Source organism: Lutzomyia longipalpis, chromosome 1, assembly GCF_024334085.1.
Source record: "Lutzomyia longipalpis isolate SR_M1_2022 chromosome 1, ASM2433408v1".
Lineage (NCBI taxonomy): Eukaryota > Metazoa > Arthropoda > Insecta > Diptera > Psychodidae > Lutzomyia > Lutzomyia longipalpis.
The window spans coordinates 47666512-47690099 of NC_074707.1; the positions used below are offsets into that span (position 1 = coordinate 47666512).

General features: G+C 33.6%; 4 protein-coding genes across 10 annotated transcripts in view; 2 read left to right on the forward strand and 2 right to left on the reverse strand.

Annotated features, from left to right (window-relative positions):
- The first annotated feature begins 2703 nt into the window (after nucleotides 1-2703).
- Nucleotides 2704-5322, forward strand: LOC129787979 (phenylalanine--tRNA ligase alpha subunit). Of its 2 annotated transcripts, XM_055823900.1 has the most exons (3): nucleotides 2715-2757; nucleotides 2815-4370; nucleotides 5234-5322. In XM_055823900.1, the coding sequence occupies exon 2, from the start codon at nucleotides 2835-2837 to the stop codon at nucleotides 4323-4325; it is 1491 nt and encodes a 496-aa protein (XP_055679875.1). In that variant the 5' UTR covers nucleotides 2715-2757; nucleotides 2815-2834; the 3' UTR covers nucleotides 4326-4370; nucleotides 5234-5322. The 2 variants fall into 2 exon arrangements, with proteins under 2 accessions (XP_055679874.1, XP_055679875.1); XM_055823899.1 differs by having other exon boundaries at nucleotides 2704-2757; nucleotides 2815-5322.
- Nucleotides 5323-5334: 12 nt separating this feature from the next.
- LOC129787996 (ran-binding protein 3) lies at nucleotides 5335-10230 on the reverse strand. The gene is made up of 6 exons (XM_055823941.1): nucleotides 10139-10230; nucleotides 9676-9965; nucleotides 9466-9600; nucleotides 9136-9408; nucleotides 6122-6271; nucleotides 5335-6046 (listed from the first exon to the last, which is right to left on the reverse strand). The coding sequence occupies exons 1-6, from the start codon at nucleotides 10152-10154 to the stop codon at nucleotides 5717-5719; spliced, it is 1194 nt and encodes a 397-aa protein (XP_055679916.1). The 5' UTR covers nucleotides 10155-10230; the 3' UTR covers nucleotides 5335-5716.
- Nucleotides 10166-12200, forward strand: LOC129787966 (puff-specific protein Bx42). Its single transcript, XM_055823866.1, has 2 exons — nucleotides 10166-10562; nucleotides 10630-12200. Exons 1-2 carry the CDS (start codon nucleotides 10337-10339, stop codon nucleotides 12039-12041), a joined length of 1638 nt encoding a protein of 545 aa, XP_055679841.1. The 5' UTR covers nucleotides 10166-10336; the 3' UTR covers nucleotides 12042-12200.
- Nucleotides 12201-13556: 1356 nt separating this feature from the next.
- LOC129787937 (uncharacterized) overlaps nucleotides 13557-23588 on the reverse strand; it is a 63574-nt gene continuing 53542 nt past the window's right edge. For 4 of the 6 annotated variants that reach the window (XM_055823803.1, XM_055823802.1, XM_055823801.1 and 1 more), the window contains exons 11-13: nucleotides 23316-23552; nucleotides 22796-22944; nucleotides 13557-20884 (exon numbers count right to left, since the gene is read on the reverse strand). In XM_055823803.1, coding sequence (XP_055679778.1) covers nucleotides 20806-20884; nucleotides 22796-22944; nucleotides 23316-23552 — 465 coding nt within the window. In that variant the 3' untranslated portion in view covers nucleotides 13557-20805. Of the gene's footprint in view, nucleotides 20885-22795; nucleotides 22945-23187; nucleotides 23229-23315; nucleotides 23553-23588 lie in introns of all 6 variants that reach the window. The other 2 variants (XM_055823805.1, XM_055823804.1) reach the window with 2 other exon arrangements.

Here is a 23588-nt window from a genome sequence, read left to right on the forward strand (position 1 = left end):
TTGTATATAATAGTTATATTAATTAAGGGAAATTATTTTTTCAAAAAATTAAAGTTATTTTAAAAAAACACCAAATTCACCATTTTGCCCCAAGCGGTACTTTTTACTATCAGTGTTTTACGGGAAAACTCGGAAAATTTTTTCGGAAAATTCAGATTAGATTCGTGTTTAGCAATAGTTATTCTGTCTAAAAATGCATTTGGATCAAAAAAATTGCAGAGAATTTCGCCAAAATTGAATTTGTAGTTGAGTGGTCAGAGTAACTTTGAGGTTCGAAAAATTTGTTTATGAAATGAATTCGATCAATTATTATGAAACTTTCTAGGTTTAGGCAGGGGTATAAAGTGCAACTACTGACAAAAGTAGACAGATTAGCTCTCACTGCTTCTTGAGTTATTAATTTTTTTTTTCAAATTCACCATTTTACCCCAGTTACCCCTACAGTGCAGGTCCTTATGGAAGAACGAGGTAAATTGTCGCTTCGCTCCAATTTTCCTCGCCCCGCTTCGCGGGGGGTTTTGCGCTTCGCGCAAATTTTAGAGAGAAAAAATTGTGATGATTTATAAGTATGATTGGGCACACCTATCAATCCCAAAGAAAAATTTGCAAAGAGAAGAAATCATTTTCATACAACATTTCCGGCGCCAAATTCAAAAATTCGCAAAAACTGCATGAGAGTTATATGGAGGCTACCTGAAGGGGGGCTTCGGGGGGAAAATGGATACGGCCACTCGAAACCGCCTGTTATAAGGAGCCTCTGTGCCAAATTTCATCGCGATCGGTCAAACGGTGTAGATTTGTATAGCCGAACACGACGGAAGATTACCAACAAACAGACCTTTCTTTATTATATAGATGGAGAGCTCTCATCGAACCCAAAGGGAAAAATTTGCAAAGAGAAGAAATCATTTTCATACAACATTTCCGGCGCCAAATTCAAAAATTCGCAAAAACTGCATGAGAGTTATATGGAGGCTACCTGAAGGGGGGCTTCGGGGGGAAAATGGATACGGCCACTCGAAACCGCCTGTTATAAGGAGCCTCTGTGCCAAATTTCATCGCGATCGGTCAAACGGTGTAGATTTGTATAGCCGAACACGACGGAAGATTACCAACAAACAGACCTTTTTTATTATATAGATGGAGAGCTCTCATCGAACCCAAAGGGAAAAATTTGCAAAGAGAAGAAATCATTTTCATACAACATTTCCGGCGCCAAATTCAAAAATTCGCAAAAACTGCATGAGAGTTATATGGAGGCTACCTGAAGGGGGGCTTCGGGGGGAAAATGGATACGGCCACTCGAAACCGCCTGTTATAAGGAGCCTCTGTGCCAAATTTCATCGCGATCGGTCAAACGGTGTAGATTTGTATAGCCGAACACGACGGAAGATTACCAACAAACAGACCTTTCTTTATTATATAGATGGAGAGCTCTCATCGAACCCAAAGGGAAAAATTTGCAAAGAGAAGAAATCATTTTCATACAACATTTCCGGCGCCAAATTCAAAAATTCGCAAAAACTGCATGAGAGTTATATGGAGGCTACCTGAAGGGGGGCTTCGGGGGGAAAATGGATACGGCCACTCGAAACCGCCTGTTATAAGGAGCCTCTGTGCCAAATTTCATCGCGATCGGTCAAACGGTGTAGATTTGTATAGCCGAACACGACGGAAGATTACCAACAAACAGACCTTTTTTATTATATAGATGGAGAGCTCTCATCGAACCCAAAGGGAAAAATTTGCAAAGAGAAGAAATCATTTTCATACAACATTTCCGGCGCCAAATTCAAAAATTCGCAAAAACTGCATGAGAGTTATATGGAGGCTACCTGAAGGGGGGCTTCGGGGGGAAAATGGATACGGCCACTCGAAACCGCCTGTTATAAGGAGCCTCTGTGCCAAATTTCATCGCGATCGGTCAAACGGTGTAGATTTGTATAGCCGAACACGACGGAAGATTACCAACAAACAGACCTTTCTTTATTATATAGATAACACTCTTTTTATTCATATTCTTACATGTGGACCTGCATTGACCCGTACTGTAGGCGCAAGAGCAAAATTATGAGATTAAAAAGAAATCTCAGAAATTCCTGAAGTAAGATTTTTGGTCATATAATTTGGTTAAACAATTCATTTATTTAAAAAAACTAACGTTTAAGGCATTTTCAGCCATTTAATTTAATTATAAATAGGGGAGACCGGGGTTAAAAAAGTCACTTAAGGGTTTAGAAAAAGCTCAAAATATCATATTTCCCAAATAGATAAAGCGAAATGTATAGCTCATTTCTTTAGGAAATTTACTGCCCTACAACTCTTTCTCAGATCATTTTGTTCTATCTAGCTAGGAAATATGATATTTTAGGCTTTTTCCAAACCCTAAAGTGACTTTATTAGCCCCGCCCTCCCCTACCCTTTAATTAAAAAAAAACGTAAGAAATGCTTCAAAAAACATTGATTATGAATTTTTTGAGTCTTATGTATTTTTCCTAATTCCTGTAGACCCAGAGGAAGGACTTAAACATTTTAAATTATTGATTTTGAATAAGGAAATTGTTTAACTAGAATATAAAATTTTAAGAATTTCTGCAATTACAAACGATCGCATGATTAATCATTTAAAATGAATTTTCTTTGCCCTACATAAGAATCACATTTCTGTATAAGCCAGCACTGGATTAATGCAGAGACCTTTTCCATGATGACGTTCCTTTGACGTCTCGACCACGTCTATACTTTTGCGGTCGTACTGTGCGTGTATGTGATTTATATCAAATAGAACTATTCTACATAATTTATTCTATTTAGCTTAGTGGTGAGACGACGAAATGCAGCAGGAGCTAACGGAGCAATTGCTAAAGTATCTGGAGCATCATGATCAAGTGGATACACTTGATCTGGTGCCGGTGTTCAATGAGGAGCATCAAAAAATCATTGGTGCCCTAAAAAGTATTGAGGCAAGTGGAAATATCATTTCCTCTGTGGCAACATCGCGTAAAACGTGGTCACTCACGGATGAGGGGAGAGCTGTGGCGGAGAATGGAAGTCACGAGGCTGTTGTGTATCGGGCAGTTCCTGCTGAAGGAATCACCCAGGCTGAACTGATGAAGACTTCAGCAAATGCCAAGATTGGGTTCAGTAAGGCCATGAGTCAGGGATGGATTGCTGTGGATAAGAGTGGTGGTGCTCCTGTTGTGAAGCGCAAAGTTGATACAATTGTGGATGTGGTGCAGCAGCATTTGGTGGAGATTAGTCGAGGTGGTGGTCAGGAGATTGCGGACAATGTGAAGCAGGACTACAAGAAGAGGAAACTCCTTCAGGAAGTTGTCACGAAGAGCTTCATCCTGTCGCGTGGAGAGGAATTCACGACGACTCTCACGAAGCTTGAAACGGATCTCACGGTGGACATGCTGGCGAGTGGTTTGTGGAAAAATCTCAAATTCAAAGCGTACAACTTTGATGCTCTCGGAGCCACCGTGGAGCGTGGGCATTTGCATCCACTGCTGAAGGTTCGCAGTGAATTCCGGCAGATTTTCCTGGAGATGGGTTTCTCGGAGATGCCCACAAATAACTACGTGGAATCGTCCTTCTGGAATTTTGACGCTTTATTCCAGCCACAGCAGCATCCAGCACGTGATGCACATGATACTTTCTTTCTCACGCATCCCGCAAATAGCTCGAAATTCCCCATGGATTACTTGGAGCGTGTAAAGAAGGTACATTCAGTGGGTGAGTACGGATCACAGGGGTATGGGTACGATTGGAAGCTGGAGGAGGCTCAGAAGAATATCCTACGAACCCACACGACTGCCGTTAGTGCACGCATGCTGTACAAGTTGGCAAATCAACCGGGAGGATTCAAGCCAGCAAAGTACTTCAGCATCGATCGGGTATTCCGCAATGAGACCCTCGATGCCACGCATTTAGCGGAATTCCATCAAGTTGAGGGCGTAATTGCGGATGTGGGACTGACTCTGGGCGATCTCATTGGCACCCTGTATGCCTTCTTCAGTAAACTCGGCATTACGCAGCTTGACTTCAAGCCCGCCTACAATCCATACACGGAGCCCAGCATGGAGATCTTCTGCTTCCATCCGGGACTCAATAAGTGGATTGAAATTGGGAATTCGGGGCTTTTCCGCCCGGAGATGTTGCTGCCGATGAATCTACCGCCGGATGTGAATGTCATTGCGTGGGGCCTGTCGCTGGAGAGGCCAACAATGGTCAAGTACGGCATCAACAACATTCGTGATCTCGTTGGGCCCAAAGTTGACCTCAAAATGGTCCAAGAAAATTCTCTCTGCCGTCTGGATAAGTAGCTGCAGCATCCACCATCGCAGCTAATTAATTTTCAAAATTCACTAGTAAGCCGAACTTAAAATTTGTCTGTCTTATAATTTTAAATCGGTTTCTAAATCCGTCTTATAATTTTAAGTCGATTTTTAACTCGATGTTAAAATTTTAAGTCAGTTTTTTAAGTCGGATTTTTTTAGTGAAATTACAAAAAAAATCCTACTTAAAAAAATAACTTGAAATTTTAAGATCAACTTCAATTTGCAAACCTGACCTAAAAAACTGAGTTAAAATTTTAAGCCCGACTTAAAATGTTTAAAGTCTGACTTTAAAAACCCTTTTAGTGAAATTAGCGAATTTCACTGAAAAATAAAAATTAGGAGTTTGTCTTAAAATTTTAAGTCGGTTTCTAAGTCCGTCTTACATTTTTATGTCGATTTTTAACTCGGTGTTAAAATTTTATGTCAGTTTTTAAGTCGAGATTAAAATTTTAAGTTAGTTCTTTAGGTCGGGTTTAAAATTGAATTCGATCTAAAAATTTTAAGTCAGTTTTTTATGTCAAACGTTATAGTGAAATTATCGAATTTTATTCAAAATAAAAATAATAAGTCCGACTTAAAAAAAATGACTTAAAATTTTAAGACCGACTTCAATTTTTAAACCCAACTTTAAAAAAAAACTGACTCAAATATTAAGCTCAACTTAAAAACTGACTTAAAATTTTAAGGCCGACTTAAAAATCGACTTAAGATTTAAAAATCTTAAGTCTTACCTTTAAAATCTTAACTTTAAAAAGTCGGACTTAAGAAACTTTTCAGTAAAATTAGCGAATTTCGTTGAAAAATAAAAATTAAAAGTCCGACTTAAAAACCAATTTAAAAAAAAAAACGACTTACTAGTGGATTTCACCTTATTGATTTCTTTTGCAACGCAGAACAAAGCCTCCAGTTAATGTTAAAGAAAATTGATACGAAAGAATATAATTTGAACGTCTCTGAAATAAAAAGATTTTCATTTACCAAACTTCAAAATGAATTTTCTGAGTAAATTTTTCTTTATTTTCATCGAATTGAGAATATTTTATGATAAAAATTTTTCAGGGAAATTTCCGTTTTTTCTTTCACATCTAAATTTTATGAACTTCACTACAAGAATATAGTTTATTATTAATTATTAAATGTAAAGGTAATAATTTTTTTTTTCAAGGAGAAACTTTGCAAATTGAACTCAAACTTTAAATATCTTTTGTTTTTTTTTAAACCTCTGCAGTCAATTTTTAAATATTTTTTGCTTCCTTGCTGTGTAAATTCAAAAGGAGAAATCAAAAAAAAATGAAAGCAATGAAGATAAAAAGTTCTTCGATTTAAAATCTCGATGCAAGATAATTTGATAATTTTTTTTGCTTTCGGCTCTTTTTTTATGATTTCTTCTCAACATCATTCTCAGTGATTTTCTTCTTGGGACTCGATTCACAATGCTCGGGGTTGGATTCCTCTGCGGAGCTACCCGTTGGTTTACACACATCCTGACTCATGTCCACTTTATCGTCATCCTCCTGCGAGGAAGCTGCATTGGAGGCATTCTTTTGTACCTCAATATCAATACGACGCTGAAGCCCCATGTAGAGGGTATCAATGTCAGATGGTCGTGCCATAACGAGGTACACCTTTATCAGTCCCGAACTATCAATTGCCGTCAATCGCATGCTTTTTTGACTTGCACGTTCTGCTACCATTTCATGCCAAATCTATGCCGCAAAATTTTGAATTTTTTTAAAAGTTTTTATCACAAAAAAATAAAGAGAAAACTTCTTTTTTTTTACCTTTGTATTGAGGAGTACACGATGACTTCCAGCTGCACGGAAAACAACCCTTGAATTTGTGGCTCCACTTTTGGGATCATTCAGCCGCAAACTACCTCTGCCCCTCTCCTCCCATGTACTCGAAGTGAATGTAAAGAGTTTGCAGTTTATCTAATGCAAAAAGGGCAATTAATTGAGAGTTTTATAACATTAGTTTGAGAAAGGAGTTTATTCATCTGTCTACGGGTGAAATTAACTTGTTAGACAAACTAAGTCTTTAAGACTTTAAGTTTCCTAAAGATTCTTAAAGTTCCTTTCAGAATGTCATAAGTTTTTATAAGATTTCTTAATATTCCTTATGAGAAAACTTAGGATTTCTTTAAAAAAAATTTAAGATTCATAAATTTTCTTCACAAAAAATTAGGATTTCTTGAAAATCTTAAATTTTTCTTACAAAATCTTAAGTTTTTATTAACAAAAATTTGAGATTTTTAAGTTTTCTTCAGAAAAAAATGAGAATTTCCTGAAAATCTTAAATTTTTCCTACGAAATCTTAAGAAATTTCATGAAATCTCTAGACAAACTTGAAGAATCTTATGAAAATTTAAGTCTTTCTTAAGAAATCTTAAGTCTATCTAACTAGTGGATTTTACCCTATGAGAAACTTTGATAGATATAATAAAAAATAAATAAATAAAAATCGCTAAAAAACGTTCTCATTTCCCATAGAGATCACATAGAAAAAAAAGTTAGAAAAGATTGCCAAAATATACAAAATTTGTGGGAAATCTTTTCTGGTTCCATTCTACGTGATTCCAATGTGAAATAGGGGAGTTTCTTTGGTAATTAGTTGGTGTTCCACTTCGTGGCCAACACCAAGTATTGTAATCATCGGAAAAACCGACCACCTCAGATCGGGTTCAAACTTGGTATGAGCACGTTTTAGACATCCCACATTACGAAAATGGTGGTGGAAAATTTTTGATCCGGCCGGCCTGCCGGTGGTCCAAACTTTGTCTTATATCTCGAGAACGGTAACAGATAGAGACTTCGGGTTTGAAGTTTTCTATAGAAATGTGGGTGTAAAATTTCTTTTTTTTTGCATTTTCAAAATCCAAGATGGCCGTCATCCGCCATTTTGAACTACCATCAACCACTTCCCTTACAGCTAGAGGTCTGTAATTTTAGTATGTTGTAGAGCTCAGTGAGACGTTTTCATCGATAATTCATACTTGAAAATCGGTCAAGCGGTTTAGCAAAAATGGCGGCCTAAAGCAAAAAGTGTTTTTTCAATATAACTCGAAAACGGCTTGACCGATTTTGATCATCTTGGTATCAAATGATAGGTTTTAACACACTGACGACGGGTAAAATACTTCCCAAAGGTTTTTTACACGACATGTAACAATTAGTCACTGGCGTCCAGAAATGTTACCCGGTGGGACCATGATGTTCTTATGTTCTTCGCACGTTATTAGAAAATATTTATTTGACACAATATTCAGTTATGTGTAACACAAATTTTTTTTAATATAAAATTATCGCAAAGGAAACACAATTTAGTTTTCAAAAATCTTTGGACATATGTATATGGCATTTTTTCTCATGCCAACATAACCGCACTTTTATATTCATGTGGAAAAAAGTCAGATTTATGGGATAATTTCAGTGAAAATCTTTCAGACGAGTTTCCTTTTTGCTATTAAACATTATGAAGCATTTTTTTTATCACAAAAATTAAATTGAGGTTATGTAAGAGGAAAATTTTCTTTTCGTAAAATATATAACCTAAATCACCTGATGATAACGTCAACAAGCAGGTTGACTTTTTTATTCTAAAAATTCTGAAAACTTCATAATACATGTATTTAGCTAATATCTACTCTGTGACAGTGTGATTTAAAAAAATCTAGAATATTCTAAATACTTAGTCTGTTATTTATATTTCCTTCATAGGATAATAATATCCAGAATTATCATTATCTAGAATATTCTAGATAATTCCTTTTTCTTGTCACAACTTATTTGAAATCTTTTAAATGCTGATTTCAAATCATTTCATAAATTTAATAAATAATAGATTTATTAATCATATATGAATACCTTACGAGTCAGCAATCAAAATTGGCTGAAAAAATGTTGGAGAAGTTTTCCTACCGGGTAAATGTCAAACGCAAAAAGAGTGGCAAATTGTTACAGCGTACAGAATTGAGAACTGTCAGTGGACGCCGATGTGCGTCAAGCCGTCCAGGATGTGTTAAGAAGCCCTACAACTATATAAAACATTTCAAGTTCTAAAAATGACCACAAGAGGCGCTAAAATCAAAAACAAAAATTGCCTAACTTTAAGGGGCAATATCTCCGAATCCCCATTGTCGATTTCTTTTAAATCTTGATATGTTGTGGCCTGACTCAATATCTATCATCAGTCCGAAAATGAAGAAAATCTATGTCGCCGTTTAGAAGATATAGCCATTTGAAAAATTCTTGAATTTGAAAAGTTCTAAGAGCCATATCTCCTGAGCGGCTTGTCCGATTTTGCTCATCTTAGTATCAAATTAAAGGTTTTGCAAAACTCTACAACTTTCTAAAACATGAGAAACCTCTAGAAGCATTCCTTCGAGACAAAAAATGCCAAAAACTGTTTTGGTGAAACAAAAATCCGCCATTTTGTGTTCTAGAGGTCACCTTGAAATGTATCGAAATATATGTCAGATTATAGTTAATTTCAAGACCTTTCCAAAACTAGTCAAGAAATTTCTGTAGGTCTTATAGAACCAGAGATATAACCATTTTTATCCATCAAATTGCCGAATTTTACAAAAAAAAAATCAACTTTGCCTACTAATTCTGCTTACAAATCGCACTATATCGCATAAACAAACTTCTACACGTTGTGGGACACCAACTCTTATAACTGGACGCGTTATGATTGACTTTCTTAATCAATTTTTCAAACATTATACAAATATAAAAATGAGGAAATTTTTCATAGACAGATGAATAAAGTCCTTTAGTTTGAAAGTTTAACTTACATCTAAAATATTCTTCTCATCCTCCTCTCCTGTGATTGTCTCCACTTCTTCGTACTTCCTCTTCTGTGCCCTACTCTCTTCATACTCCCGCGCTACTTCCGTGAGACTTTTCTGGCTATTTAGGGTATTGCTGGCACTGCTGCTGCTGCTTTGCTGTTGTGCAGCCGTTGAGAAGAATAATCCACCACTACTTGATGCACCGGCATCACTTCCGGATGGTTCATTCTTTTCTGCATCTCCCTTTGTATCCGTATCCTTTGTGTCGATGTTACTCTGTATACCAGGAAAGGTTAATAAAATCATCCTTAAGGAAAAGAGAAAAAAACTCACCCCAATGACTCTTTCATGGAGATTTTGCCCAAAAACAAAGCCCGTATTGCTGGTTATTGTGGGATTGCCGGTGGTGTTGAATAAATTGGATTTGGGTAATCCATTCCGGGAGAGAAGTGACAGAGGATCCCCCTTCTGCAAAGGCAAACAATATTTAAATAAAAATAAATAAATCCAATTTGAAAATCCTTCCGGACACAAGAAACTAACATTGTCCTTCTCAGTGGTGTTTCCCTTAGCCTCAGCATCTTGTGACTTTTCACCACTCTGTCCATTCTCTTCACCACCAATCTTGGCAAAGGGATTACTCGTTGATGCTGGTAGGGAGGAACTTGAATTGGAGTTGATCCCTTCGTGAGCTGCATTTGTGATTGATGACGAATTCCATGAGAGGGCTGAAGGACGAAGCATGCTACTTTTAAGATTCACCGAGCTTTGCTGCGATGCTGATGATATATTGGATGCTGAACTGTTTGTTAAATTGCTATTGGAGTTATCGTCTGAAAAGGAAATAACAGAGATTTTTCAAAGGAAGCCCGCTCCTCAAAAAAAAATCATCCCAATGCGACGCACGACGCTTTGGGGTATTTTCAATGAATCTCCTTGAAATTCCATTGTTCCTTGAATCCTAATCAATTGTGGAATACATTGTGAACATCCAGAGAGTACTTACCATCGACACTGGCCATTTTTGAGGCAGGATTTCACGAAAATTCTCAGGAAGTCTCGGAGGATTCACTTTTTAGGTTATGGGAAAAAATGACATACTGTGATGTCACTTGCAATCAACTTCACACCGTACACATTGCTTTTGACAGTTCAGAAAGTTTTTTTCACGCAGTAGAAATAGTTTTCTTTTCCTGGCCAAATCATGTCTCTTTCGAGCATTTTGCCAGCCCCAATCAATTCAGCATGGGATCGTGATGAGGAGAATCATCAGAGTTTAGCTAAAGGTGCCCCCACGATAGGGGCATTGGTGAGTGCAAAAATAGCAGCTCCGCCCTATGGGCAGCGTCGTAATTGGATTCCCCGCACGGAAGCAGACTTTGGGGATGGTGGTGCATTCCCGGAGATCACAGTGGCTCAGTATCCACTTGGTAAGAACCAATAAAAACTCAATTTTTACCCCTAAATTGCAATGGAAATTGTTCGTTTTTTCCACAGGAATGGGAGCTCCGGAGAATGCCAACAAAAAATCCAATGCTCTTGCAATTCAACTCGATGAGACTGGGAAGATAAAGTATGACGTCATAGCTCGTCAGGGGCACTCAAAAGACAAGATTGTCTACTCGAATTTGAGTCAACTCCTCCCGGCTGAGGTACTTGCGGAAGATGCGGAAATTCTGCAGAAACCCGATGAGGAAACCCTGGCGGATACCACGGAGAAGACACGGATGGCACTGGAGAAGTTGACTAATGCAAAGATAGCAGCAGCCATGCCTGTGCGGCATGCTGAAAAGGCAGCTCCGGCTCAGTATATTCGGTATACGCCTTCCCAGCAGGGGGATGCATTCAATTCGGGTGCTAAGCAGCGTGTCATTCGAATGGTTGAAGCTCAAGTGGACCCAATGGAGCCACCAAAGTTCCGTATTAACAAGAAAATCCCCCGGGGGCCACCGTCACCACCGGCTCCGGTACTCCATTCACCTTCCCGGAAGGTTACGGTGAAGGAGCAGAAAGAGTGGAAGGTACCGCCATGCATCTCGAACTGGAAGAACTCCAAGGGCTACACAATTCCACTGGATAAGCGTCTTGCAGCCGATGGACGTGGCCTGCAGCAGGTTCATATCAATGAGAAATTCGCCAAAATGGCTGAGGCGCTCTACATTGCCGATCGCAAGGCGCGCGAAGCCGTCGAGGCGCGTGCACAGCTGGAGAAGAAGTTGGCACAGAAGGAGAAGGAGAAGAAGGAGGATATGCTGCGTCAGATGGCACAGAGAGCACGTGATGAACGTGCGGGCATTCGTGTGGCTGGCAATGAGTCTGAGGCTGCAAATCCGGATTCACGGGAACGCGATGAGCTACGTGCTGAGCGGCATCGTGAACGTGCCAGGGATAGGAATATCGCTCGAGCAGCCCCGGATAAGCGATCAAAACTCCAACGAGAGCGTGAGAGGGATATTTCGGAGCAAATTGCCCTCGGGATGCCGGCAAAGACTCACACAGGGGGTGAGACACAATTCGATCAGAGACTCTTCAACACGTCCAAGGGGATGGATTCCGGCTATGGGGATGACGAGGCGTACAATGTGTACGATAAACCCTGGAGGGAAGCTGGTGGCTTGGGGTCACATCTCTATCGACCCAGCAAGTCAATTGATCAGGATGCCTACGGGGCTGACTTGGAGCGTATTGTCAATACGAGTCGCTTTGTGCCCGATAAGGAATTCAGCGGGACAGATAGATCGGCACAGAATGCACGCCAAGGTCCTGTGCAGTTTGAGAAGGAGGAGGATCCATTTGGTTTGGATCAGTTCTTGACTATGGCAAAGAAGGCCCCAAAACGCGGACAATCCTCATCAACGGAGCACAGCAGCAAGGACAAAGATCGGGATAAGAAGCGTCGTCGTGATTAAATTGTTCCCCCTTCAACGGAAATTACCACCATTCAGGCATTTTTTGATTATTGTAGAATGATTGAAATGTAATGATTTAGAATTAATTTGAGGGAAAATGTGTATCATTTTATCGACAAAGTTTATTTAAAAACAAATAAAACGAAATAAACTTTAATATATATTAGTTTTATTTCTTCATGAAGTTTTTGAAGCTCCTCCATCTTTGTTTAAGACGTTGAGACATTTCTGTTAAGGGCCTACAAAAAAGATTGCTGCGATTTACTATGGTTTTTGGGGGATGCCTACTTTGATGAGTTTTTAGATATTCAACTGCAGTTTTAGATTATCCTATTCTCTATAAAGATTCATCCATTTTTATTCAGTAGAATTTGTTTTTGTTTAGTCGACTGAAATCAATGATATACTTTTAAAAAAATGACGCCATCTTTTTTTCTGGCGACCTTGTCTCATATTTTTATTTATTGCAATGAATCTAATGCCTAGATTGCAGGGGGATGCCCAACCCCGAGAAATCAGTACTTTTCGTGAGGCAGCAGGTTCTTCCGATCAAAATAAGGGATCAGCTTGCACAATTCCACTTGCAATCGAAAGTACATTTAATTAGCTTTCGATTGATCCCTATCTCATTATCGAAATAACTTATTAATATTAAAAAAAAAAAGTTAAAGTGTTTCTCGGGAATCGGTCGAGATTGAGCGAGATTCGAGAATTCCTCATACATTTTGGTCAACAAAAAGTGACTTCTTTACAGAAAATGAGGTTATACCATCCCCTTGCTAGATTGTGATAAAAAGAATTGTGAATGAATCCTTTAAAGAGTAAAAAAAAATCAGAAATAGAACTTATTCGAATCTGAATAATTTTCTTTCAGTTATTGACCAATCTTGAATAATTCAAGATTTTTCAGAAATTGCATAACCTAAAAATTTCTGGGTTTATATCAAACATTTCTTTGATTAGGACTGTTAGGAACTATCATTCCTGAAAGTTTAATTGCATAAAAATGTTATTTTTACAAAAACTGAATAGTTTTAGAATCTTTTGAGCGAAATTTTTTTTTAGAGTTAGAGTAATATTTATTCACCTTATTCCTGGGGCAAAAAGTTAGATCGCAAGGTTCGGAAAATGGACTGAAAATGCATTTTCCCATTGAGATAGAAAGAAATCGTGTGAGACAAAGTTGTAGCCCGGAAAATTTCCTATAAGACAGTCGTCATTATAAAATTAAAATATTTTCTCGGTACATACCAAGGAAAATATATTTCTCAATTAAAATTAACAAATTGCCCCATGTTCCCCTACATACATAAATTTCAAATACAAGATATTTCAATTTTTTACAAACAGAATGTAGAAGGAACTCGGGATCTTCAAGGAATTTCAAGAAACTTGATTGAGAATTGACTATTCTGGACAATTTTGAAGTCAGATAAAAGTTTCAAAAATTCCTCGAAAAATCTGGTAAAAATGAATTTGAAGCCTGGCTGCAAGATCAAATTAGAATAAAAGACATTTTTGAAATAGAATTTACATTACATATATTTTCATACACATAATAAGGTAAAATATACATTTTTTTTATTTAATTTTTTGTCATTTTTAATTCATTTTTTTCCATTATATAATAATATTTTATAAACTTTCTCCTCCACTATCAGACATTTTTTTTTGCATATTTCTTATTTCATTTTTTTCTTCTATAATAATCACAGAGAAAGATTTTCAAATATAATGTTTTTTTCTTCGCAAATGTTTTTTCTTATTCAAAAAAAAAGTTCATGCTTTATATACAAAATTACCATTTTTTTCCTCAAAAGTAGAAAAGATTTTTATGTGCTTTTTTTTCTCTTACGCATTCGGTTTTATTTTTTCTCATCTTAATGACATTGAATTGAGCTTACAAGTTTTTTTTTCATTCTCTATAAATAATTTTTGGCGTCTTTAGCTTGATTTCTCTTCCTCTAAAAAAATACATGAATTTATGTATTTTTTCAGTTCTTAAGAGAAGTTAAAATAAATAAATAAATAAATAAAGTTAAATAGGTACGTTTTTTTTTCATAAAGAAAAGGTGAATTGAAAAGGACAGTAGGGACTTTAAAAAAGAAAAAGGTAAAATATTTTCATTTGATTTTCTCCTTTTTTGTAAAAGTTAAACTTCTTTTGTGATCAGAAACAGCCGTTTTAAGTACACTCTTTAGTAGTTTTTTTTTAAGTACACAATAAATATTTTTTTTTACTTCAACTCTTTTACATTCAGTTTTTCTAATGATCAGAAAATATTAATGTATTAATGTCCATTTTTTTTCTTCAAGTTCTTCTCCTTTTGAATCTCTCAATATTAGGCCTGTTTAGTATTTTATTGACCGTAATCCGTTTTATTCTCTTCTTGCTTTTTTTTCTATTTAATTTAAAGTTCTGTCTCAAATTTATTTCATTGATAAATAGAGATTTTTTTCTTTTATCTTTCTTCTTAGTTATAATTATACTGGGGAAATTTCTCGTGTCTATAAATTTATTTATTGTTTCTTTTGATATGCTATTCGACGTTCGTCAGTTAATTTTTCATTTTTTTCACTTTTAATGTTTTACACTTTGTTAAATTTCTAGTGAGAATTCATGTAAATTCTTTTTGCTTTTTGAAGCAAAATGAAGGATCAAATTGAAACGAAAAAAAAATCCAAATTAAAATTCTAAATCATTTTCATCTTCGTTTATTCTTTCTTTTACTTTCTCTCTGTGGGAAGATTAGAAAAATATTTAAAACAATATTTTCGTTGTATATAACATTTTTTTGTTGTTGTTATTTTGTAATTGGCACAGCAGACGGCAGAAGATTTGATTTTTTTTTAGCTTTATTATGCTACAAAAATTAGTTTTTTTTTAAAGACTTTTTTTTATTATTGGGAAATTTTGGGTCTTTACAACGCGGTAATCTTAATATTTTAATATAATTGAGAAGTAATTTCTGGGTTTGTTTTTTCTCTGGCAGATAAATTAAATTTATATTTGTCTTTGCTGGACATTTGTAAACCTGTCTCCTGTAGAGATTAAACTTAATCCAACTTTAATTGGATGTAATGTGAAAATGATTTAGGGGAATCAGGGGCTATTTCTTACTTTTTAGATAGAACTCCTTTATCCCCTAAATTATTTTTCAAAAAAAAAGGAAAATTAGATATGGAATAGCATATCCATTCAAGATGATTTTAATTCATTGACTATTTTCTCTATTAATGATTTTTTTTCTCTACTGCTCAAAAGTTGTTTTCTTATTTTTTTTATTAATTTAGAAATCTATTCGGGATTTTCTTTTATGTAGTGAAAATGTGGAATTTACTTTTTGTTTTTGTTTGTTTCTTTAGTGTGTACAAAAATACATAATTTGCATTTTTCTTTCCTTTTCGCTATTATATCCATAATTTTCTTTAATTTCCTGACAAATTAATAATGTCAGCTATCTTTTTTTCTTTTAAATAATATTTTCTATTCCAAGATGTTGGTAATGATTTGCAGATTAAATGAAAATAGGAATAGAAAAAAAAATGTAGGAGGGTTTTTTTGTGAAGTTTTAAGAGAGAAACTCACAAACACATTGTGTTAAACATTACATTCTTTTTTTCTTTATGAGCTTTATAATAACACTTTATATTTTAAATATTTTTTACATGCTTTCTTTTCTTTTTTTATTTATTCTATATCGATAGTCATAAAAAGAGATTTTTTTCTTTTCCTTCTGGGGTTTTGAATATTACTTTTATATACATAAAAATTAGGATTGTCATTTACCTAAATCTATTAGTTTATTTCATTTATTCACGTTTCTTTATTAGCTGTGTTTTTTTCTTTAATAAATTACTTCTTTGAAGAGTTAGTAATTTCTTTGTCATACAATTGTTATTTTCTTTTATTTTTTTTTATTGAAATAAATAAGAAAGCAAAATGAATTTTGAAGAAATTCTGCGTATTTGGTGTTGAAAGAAGCAAAAGAAAAATGATGGAAGATATTTTTTTTGCTATTTCTCAAAATATTATTTCGATCTTTTCTTCATTATTTTTCTTCTTATTTCCTTTTAAAATACTTCTACAAATTCTAGTAAGAAGGTACAGTTAATACAACAATTGTTTTTGGCATTTCCACAACGCTTCTAAAAACTGATATGTTTTTAAAGACTTTTCTTACTTAATTTTTTATTCAATTTTCATTTTTTTTTCATCTAAATGTTGCTTTTTCTCAGGAGGTAGAAAGACTATATAACACCCAAATACGTTCAATTACTATAAATGTTTTTTTTTATCCAAGAAAATTTATTATTTAATCTTTTTTTTCATATACAAAAAAAATCAGCACAAAACTCATTTTATTATACAAGAGAGTACAAAAATTATTTTTCGTGCCCTAAACATTTATGGAGGACAGTAAGATTTTTTTCTTTCACTTATTTTCAGAATATTGTGTGTCTTATAAGGTGTTTGTTTTTTTTTCATCATTATTTTTCCCACATTGCGTAATTACTTGTTTTTTTTTCTTCTTCTTTAATGTCTCTGAAAAATCACAACACAGAGTATGACGCTTTTTTCCGCGCGATTGCACGCAGGTACCACAGATAAGGAATTACGTCATCATTTTTGAAGGGGGGTGGGGGTGGAGGAAGGTAGAAAGGTGGTTTATTTATGACAGAAATATTGAACACAAATTGACTAGAAAAACAATTATTAGAAGGATTCTTTTTGTCGTGAAAATATAACATTAAAAAGCATTTTCTTTTATTGATTTTGTGCGAGAGAAATTTTCCAAGAAAGGAGTTTATGCATTGGCCTAATTAAAAATTCTTCAATGAAAAAAAAATTTTGACACATTTTGTTTTGTAGAGAATAAAATAAAGCTTTAGAAATCGATTAAGAATCTCTTCATTTTCCACTCAGATCTCCTAGAAAAAAATCAACAGATTTAATAAAGGATCACCAAAAAAAATAGAAAGAATATATCAAATTTGGATGATTGTTTTTTTCACAATTAGAGGTTAACTAACATTTAAATCCAATTTCGTTAAAATCAATCAACCACAGCCTAAGAATTAGGCCTCATCTATTAATCAGAAAATTAGAATTTTGGTCAAAAAAATTCTGCTATTAATCAGGAGAACGTTCTGTGTTGGTTAAAAGAATGTTAATTTTAGTCAGAAAATGTCGTTTTTCTTGTTCATAAAATGTTATTCTTTTGACCATTTACCCATTTCACTTATCAATTTCTTTTTATGCTGATCATACATTTACTTGATCAAAATTGAAGATTTTTCTGGCAAAATGGAACATTCCTCTTGGAATTGCAACATTTTAATTTTGACCAAAATTAGCATTATACTGACCAAAAAAAGAACATTCGTCTGACCAAAACGGAACATTCTCCTGATCAAAAGCAGAACACTTTGACTGGAATTCTAATTTTCTGATCAAAAGATTTTATCACTAAGAAATACTCAATAATGGGCCTAATTCAGGGACCAAGAAACCCTTGAAATCTTTGAATTTTGTACTGAAATTTCAAGATTTTAAACGATTTTCAAGGGTTTCTTGATCGCTGAATTAGGCCTAATGTATTTCTTTTACTGTGATTCACAGAAATGGCTGCCACGACCGAACCGCTTGACCGTTTTTCAAAAATTTATTAATTTAAGATTTAAAAAAGGGCATTAAATTATTGTATCTTTCTTGTCGATGTGCAAGAGGTCAAAATGAAACTTTTTGAAATTTTGCTGGCTTCTAGCTGTGATTTTTTTTCGAATTTTTTTATGTGATTCTAAGGGAAAATGGGTAATTTCTTTCACGATTTCTAAAGCTTTCTTCGGTTGTCTACCAGTTGAAACATATCCCAATTGTTTGACGAATGAGGAAGTTTCTCAAAGATCAATGCATAAACTCCTTTCTCTTGAAAATATATATTTTTTAAAATAAATTCTTGATGAAATTTATCTCATGGAAATTTAATTATTTCGTTTAAAAAGTTTGATTTAGTGTTGTTATCTATTTATATAAGTAATTTTCTTCTGTAGCATTTTGTACATAAACACACGTTTCGATGGCTGTTTCCGAGAAAAGAATAATTATATATAATTATTTTTATTTTGAAGAAAATATATTTATGAAGAAAGAGTTTCTATCTCTTTTTTTTTCCTCTTTTGGCAAATCATTTTCAATTGGCGGTTACACACATTTTTTCTTTTTTTTTTTTAATATTCAATTTTCACCACTAATTTTTTTTCTTAAACTTTTTGATTATCAAATTAGGCAGTACATTATAAATATATATGTATATATATATATATATATATATGTATATATTACTTTAATTCTATTTATAAAGAGTTTTATAGAAAATAGTCAACAACTTTTTTTTCAGCTTATACCTACTACATACATACACTTAAGTTTCCATTTTCTTCACCTTATGAGCATTATTAATACTTTTGTGTAGTATTTTTTTATTCTTTCATTCACTTTATTTTCTTACATGGACAATTTTCATGAGTGAGCTTTCATTTTTTTTCTAATATTTCCATCCCTTTCTCCCTACTAATTCAATATATAATATAATTTTTATATCTATAACGCTCAAAGTACAATATTTTGTACATAATTTAATATTATATATTCCATGTTAAATACATATATTACTGTATCTTTATATGAGAAAAAATAATTTAAATAAATTAGTGAAATATTTTAATGTCTTTTTTTGTTAATTTAAAAAAAAAGAGAAATTGTTGATTTTTTTCTTTTAAAAACTTTTCACTAAAAATAATTTTTTTAAATTCTTGCAGGCCGTTTTTTATGTTTTATTTAATCGTTAAATTTTTCACATTCTTTTAGAAATTGTATACACACTCATGCACATTTGGTTTGACATTTTTTTTTCTTTTTCAACAACGTGAACAACATAAAATAAAGAAATTCATTTACTCCTACTAAATTCATCAATTTTTCTTGAGATATGAAATAAATAATTAAACAACCTAGTTTTGGATTGCTTGAGGGTTTAATATATTAGATGCGATAATTAAATTTTCTTAGAAATTCTTTTACTTTTTTTTTAATAAATAAATTCACATAAAAATTATTGCCATTTCAAAAATTGATCTAAAAATTGCACTAGGGGGTGGGGGGGGGGGGAAACAACCATATTAGGGGTTAAAGTTAGAGATAGGTAATAGGTAGGTACTACTTTTATCCATTTAATATAAATATCTAATGTAGAAAGAGTTCTTAATTCTTTGCTTTTTCTTGTTTCACTTTTAAATATATCCAAAATAATTCTTAAATATTTCTTTTCTCCATTTTCTTTTACACACATAATTTTTCTTTTTTTTTGCAATATATTATGTGAGTGTTTGGGGGATATTGATGGGTTTCTTTTTGGTTTTACAGATAAATTTATTATTTATAGGTTTTTTACTTCTTCTTTTCAATAATTTAATTGTAATAAAATTCAGGGACATCGAATTAACACTTATTTACCTAAGATATAACCATTATTTTTTTCTTTTCTTTTCTTCTTCATGAAATTGTCTATTTTAATACTGGAAAAGTTTTATTGACCGCGCTCTCTCGTTTCTATGTAAAAATTTGGCTTCATATTTCTTGTTTTTTTTAATTACTTTTATTTAATTACACAAATACATTTTCACACAACTTCTTTGTATTTAATTAAATTTATATTGAACTTATAGATTTTCTCTCTTTCTGTAGCATTTTTTTTCTCTAGCCAACATCTCATTTAATTTTTTAATATTTCAACGCACCCCGTTTTTTGCCGAATTGAACAAAAACAAATCCAAAGAAGAAAAATTAAGGGGGGCGGTCAAGGGTCACATAAATAAATGAGAGTTTTTTTTTCATTTACTTTAGGTATATTCTATTTACAATTAATGTGTCTTTTCTATGGGTTAACCTATAGTCTGGTTTTATTTTATAGCTTTCTCTTATTTAGCTGCGAAATTTGATAACTTTTTTTTTATCTCAAAAATATATTATCCAAAAAATCTATTTTTTGATTTTTCCCACCTTTTTGTCTCTGAAAAGAAAAATCTTTCAGCTATTGCACTAAAATCAAAATTATTCCTCTTTGAGGTTTAATAAAAAAAATTATGTAAATCTCTAATGGGCTGTTGTCTAATCTCTTTTATACGCACTTGTTGGCTTTCAATAAAAATACATTTTATTACCTTAGTTAGTTTTTTTTACCCAAGAATATCCTTTTAACTATTGACTTTTATTTCCTCATTTTGTAAGTTTTTCTTTTGTGTAATCTTGTGTGCTTTTTTTAAGCAGAAAATGTGTCGTCTTTTTATACGCGAGATTCATCTTATTAATAATATTAATATTCTATAATAATTTTTCCTCTTTCGCTTTAACATATTTTTTTGTTCACTAAATTTTATGCACATTTGTGGCATTTTTAAGTCTCGTATTAGATTAAGTGCAGAATGTATTTTATTTCTCTTTTTTTTATTTTTAAAAATAGATTGTCATTAATTTCTTTTTCCTTAAAAGATTTTTCTTCTTTGAAATCATTTACACACCATTTTATACAATTAAAAAAAATCTCACCCTTTTCATCCATCATGGTTTCGGCAAAAAAGTCCACCAGAGGAGCTTCAAGATGTTCGAGGGGAGGGGGAGATTTAATTATATATATTTAGAGCCTTTTTTCCGTGTGTTGTGTGTGCTTTTCTGTCAACGGTGAAATGGATCACAAGTGGAGGCTCAAGCTGTGCTCGAATCTGAATCCTGTGGCCGATGAGATTTCATATGGGCACTCCGACTCTTCACTTTGTTGAAAACTCTAAAGGAAAATTAGTCCAAAAAGAAAAAAAAACTAATTTGTTATTTATATAGATTTTTTTTTTAATTTAAATTAATTTTTAAGTATATTTCAGGATCTGATATGATTTGTATTTACATCTAATTCTTTTTATTTTTAAAGGATAAAACTAATTTGGACTCAAACGTCTTCTTGGGACTTAAAAATACTTTATTTGTGAGAAACTTTTGTCTAATGTTCACCTAAATTTTTGTCTAGTAAGTACGATAAAACACCTAAAGCAGCCGCGAGTTTTACCTTAAGAGCACTCAGAAGATATAAAAAAATCGAACATTTCTTAAGGAAAACAGAATCTTACAATATACACACTAAAATAATTTTAGTGAAAAGCACGAATGAGCACTTCCGATAATTTAGTACATGTCTTAAGATTTTTTTTCTAATAGGGGAGGGCGGGGTTAATAAAGTCACTTAAGGGTTTGGAAAAAGCCTCAAATATCATATTTCCTAGCTAGATAGAGCAAAATGATCTAAGAAAGAGTTATAGGGCAGTAAATTTCCTAAAGAAATGAGCTATACATTTCGCTTTATTTATTTGGGAAATATGATATTTTGAGCTTTTTCTAAACCCTTAAGTGACTTTTTTAACCCCGCTCTCCCCTACTAAAGTTTTACTTTAATTTATTTTACTAAAGACAATATAAAATGGGTTAGTTCGAGATGTATACTCAAAAATGTATTTTTTCACTATAGTTTTCTAGAATTGCTGCCTCAAGCGAACCGCTCGACCGATTTTCCAAAATTTATCCGATTTAGAAAGAGAATTAAATTACCTTTCCAACGATAATCTATTTGTCAAAATCGGTGAACTAGTGGCCAGAATTCAAGAAGTTAGAATGAAACTAAAAAAAAATCTTCTCATAAATTTACCAAAATGGCTGCCAAAAAATAACGGATTGATTGATTTTCAAAAAATCAGTTTTAAAAAGATGAGTAATGTATCTTTCCAAAACTGGTAGATTTTTGAAAATCAGTTAATCACTGCTGGAGATATAACCCCTTGAAATTTGCCATAAAAATATACAATTTTTGTTCACCCGAGAACTTTTTGAGGGTATAGGGGTAGATTCTGATAAAAATATTTTCTTTTCTTACAATTCGTCATTTATAAGATTTTTAGTATTCTGGGAAAAATCTTTTATGATTTTGGCAGTTTGTTTCTATCTTTAATCGTGCTTTTGAAGGGAAATTACTCTTCAAAAGCTCTTTAAAGATCTTTTTGACTGTTTTGCGGAAAAAAAAATATTCTTTGTTTTTCTTATATAGTACGACAAAAGAACGATTCAAAAACTCAATCTGTCAAAATCTTACAAGAGTTTTAAGTTGCTAGAAAAGGAAAGATTTTTATCAGAATCGACCCCATTGAGTTTTTTGCAAACACTTGGAGGACAAAACTGGTAATAGCTGCCAAACATCTACATTTGTGTATAAGACTTTAGTTACTGTAAATTTATCAAAAGAAAATCCGGAAAAAATGTTTTTTATTTGATAGATCATTAAGATTAACTTGAGAAGTTTTTTAGGTAAAAATTGAGTCCACATTAGATAAAACTTTCGTCCAAATAAGGTATTCCTGAGTCTCAATAAGATGGTTTGAGTCAAGATCTCTAAATGCTCTTTTGAGCCTTTTGAGCAACAGTGGAGACGCCGGGTATAACCAGGCGTCTCCATCTTGAATGGAATCCTACATAGAAGATCTTTTTCTTCTTCTTCATAATTTTATGCTCAACTTGATGCTGTTAATTAATTAATTATTTTTTCATACAACCACCAAACACTAACAGTGAGCTTTAGTAAATTTTTTATTGCATAAAAGGAGCAGCGATTGTAATTATTTTTTTTCTTTTGTTAAGGATTCTGGGGTGATCTTACTTGCCGCACACCTTGCAGGGGAAATCATCCTTAACGGTGGAACCGCTACTGCTGCTGGATGATGTGCTGGCACTGCTTGAGACATTCATGCTTCGACCCATGCAATGTAACTTTGTATGTCCATGGAGGGCGGCTTTGCTCGAGAAGCTCTACAAAGGGATTAAGGTAAGGTGTATGTTGTGTGTGTTTGTGTCTCAAGATGCTCACTCTCTCTATTTTGTTAATCATGGAAAGAGGCTTTTGCTGCGACGTGGGGTGGGGGAGGTTTTTGTGAGGTGGCGGATGGTTAAAATCAACAACTCAAATTGCAAATTGGTGGAGCCAAAGGGAAGAAAGAAAGAAAAGCAGCACAAAAAAAAACATACAAAGGGGGAACACAGGTATATGCGTACCAGCAAAAACACACGCGTTGAGGTACCCATAAAAAATCACCCTCAAACGAAGGGTGAGAACAAAAAAAAAAAGAAGAATAAAGAGAAAATGCGATAAAGGGGGATATTCCAATTGTGAATATACTTACAGCTGAGCAATCTGGCATTTCGCAGATGTGGGGTCGAATATCCGTGTGGGATGTATGCGAAAGGGTGGATGGGGTGTGGTGTGAATCGGTCCCAAAGACAAGTGGGGCATTGTTGTTCAATTCGTGGGAAATTCGCCGCTGGTTATTTTGCTGTAAGTGTGTTAATTTGTAATCCACACAGAGCTTCTTCCAGAAGTAGTACAATTGGATGCAATCACCCGTTGATTTGTGTGGAATCTGAAATTTCACAGATAAAACATTGAGAGATGTTTT

Bases quoted from the DNA above. Each gene is read 5' to 3' on its own strand.
- LOC129787996 (XM_055823941.1), bottom strand. The intron at 9,601-9,675 runs GTTAGTTTCTTG...TTGCCTTTGCAG, and splicing joins ACACCACTGAGAAGGACAAT to AAGGGGGATCCTCTGTCACT. The intron at 6,272-9,135 runs GTAAGTTAAACT...TTTTTGCATTAG, and splicing joins ATGAGAAGAATATTTTAGAT to ATAAACTGCAAACTCTTTAC.
- LOC129787979 (XM_055823899.1), top strand. From the start codon at position 2,835: ATGCAGCAGGAGCTAACGGAGCAATTGCTAAAGTATCTGGAGCATCAT.
- LOC129787966 (XM_055823866.1), top strand. From the start codon at position 10,337: ATGTCTCTTTCGAGCATTTTGCCAGCCCCAATCAATTCAGCATGGGAT. The intron at 10,563-10,629 runs GTAAGAACCAAT...TTTTTTCCACAG, and splicing joins AGTGGCTCAGTATCCACTTG to GAATGGGAGCTCCGGAGAAT.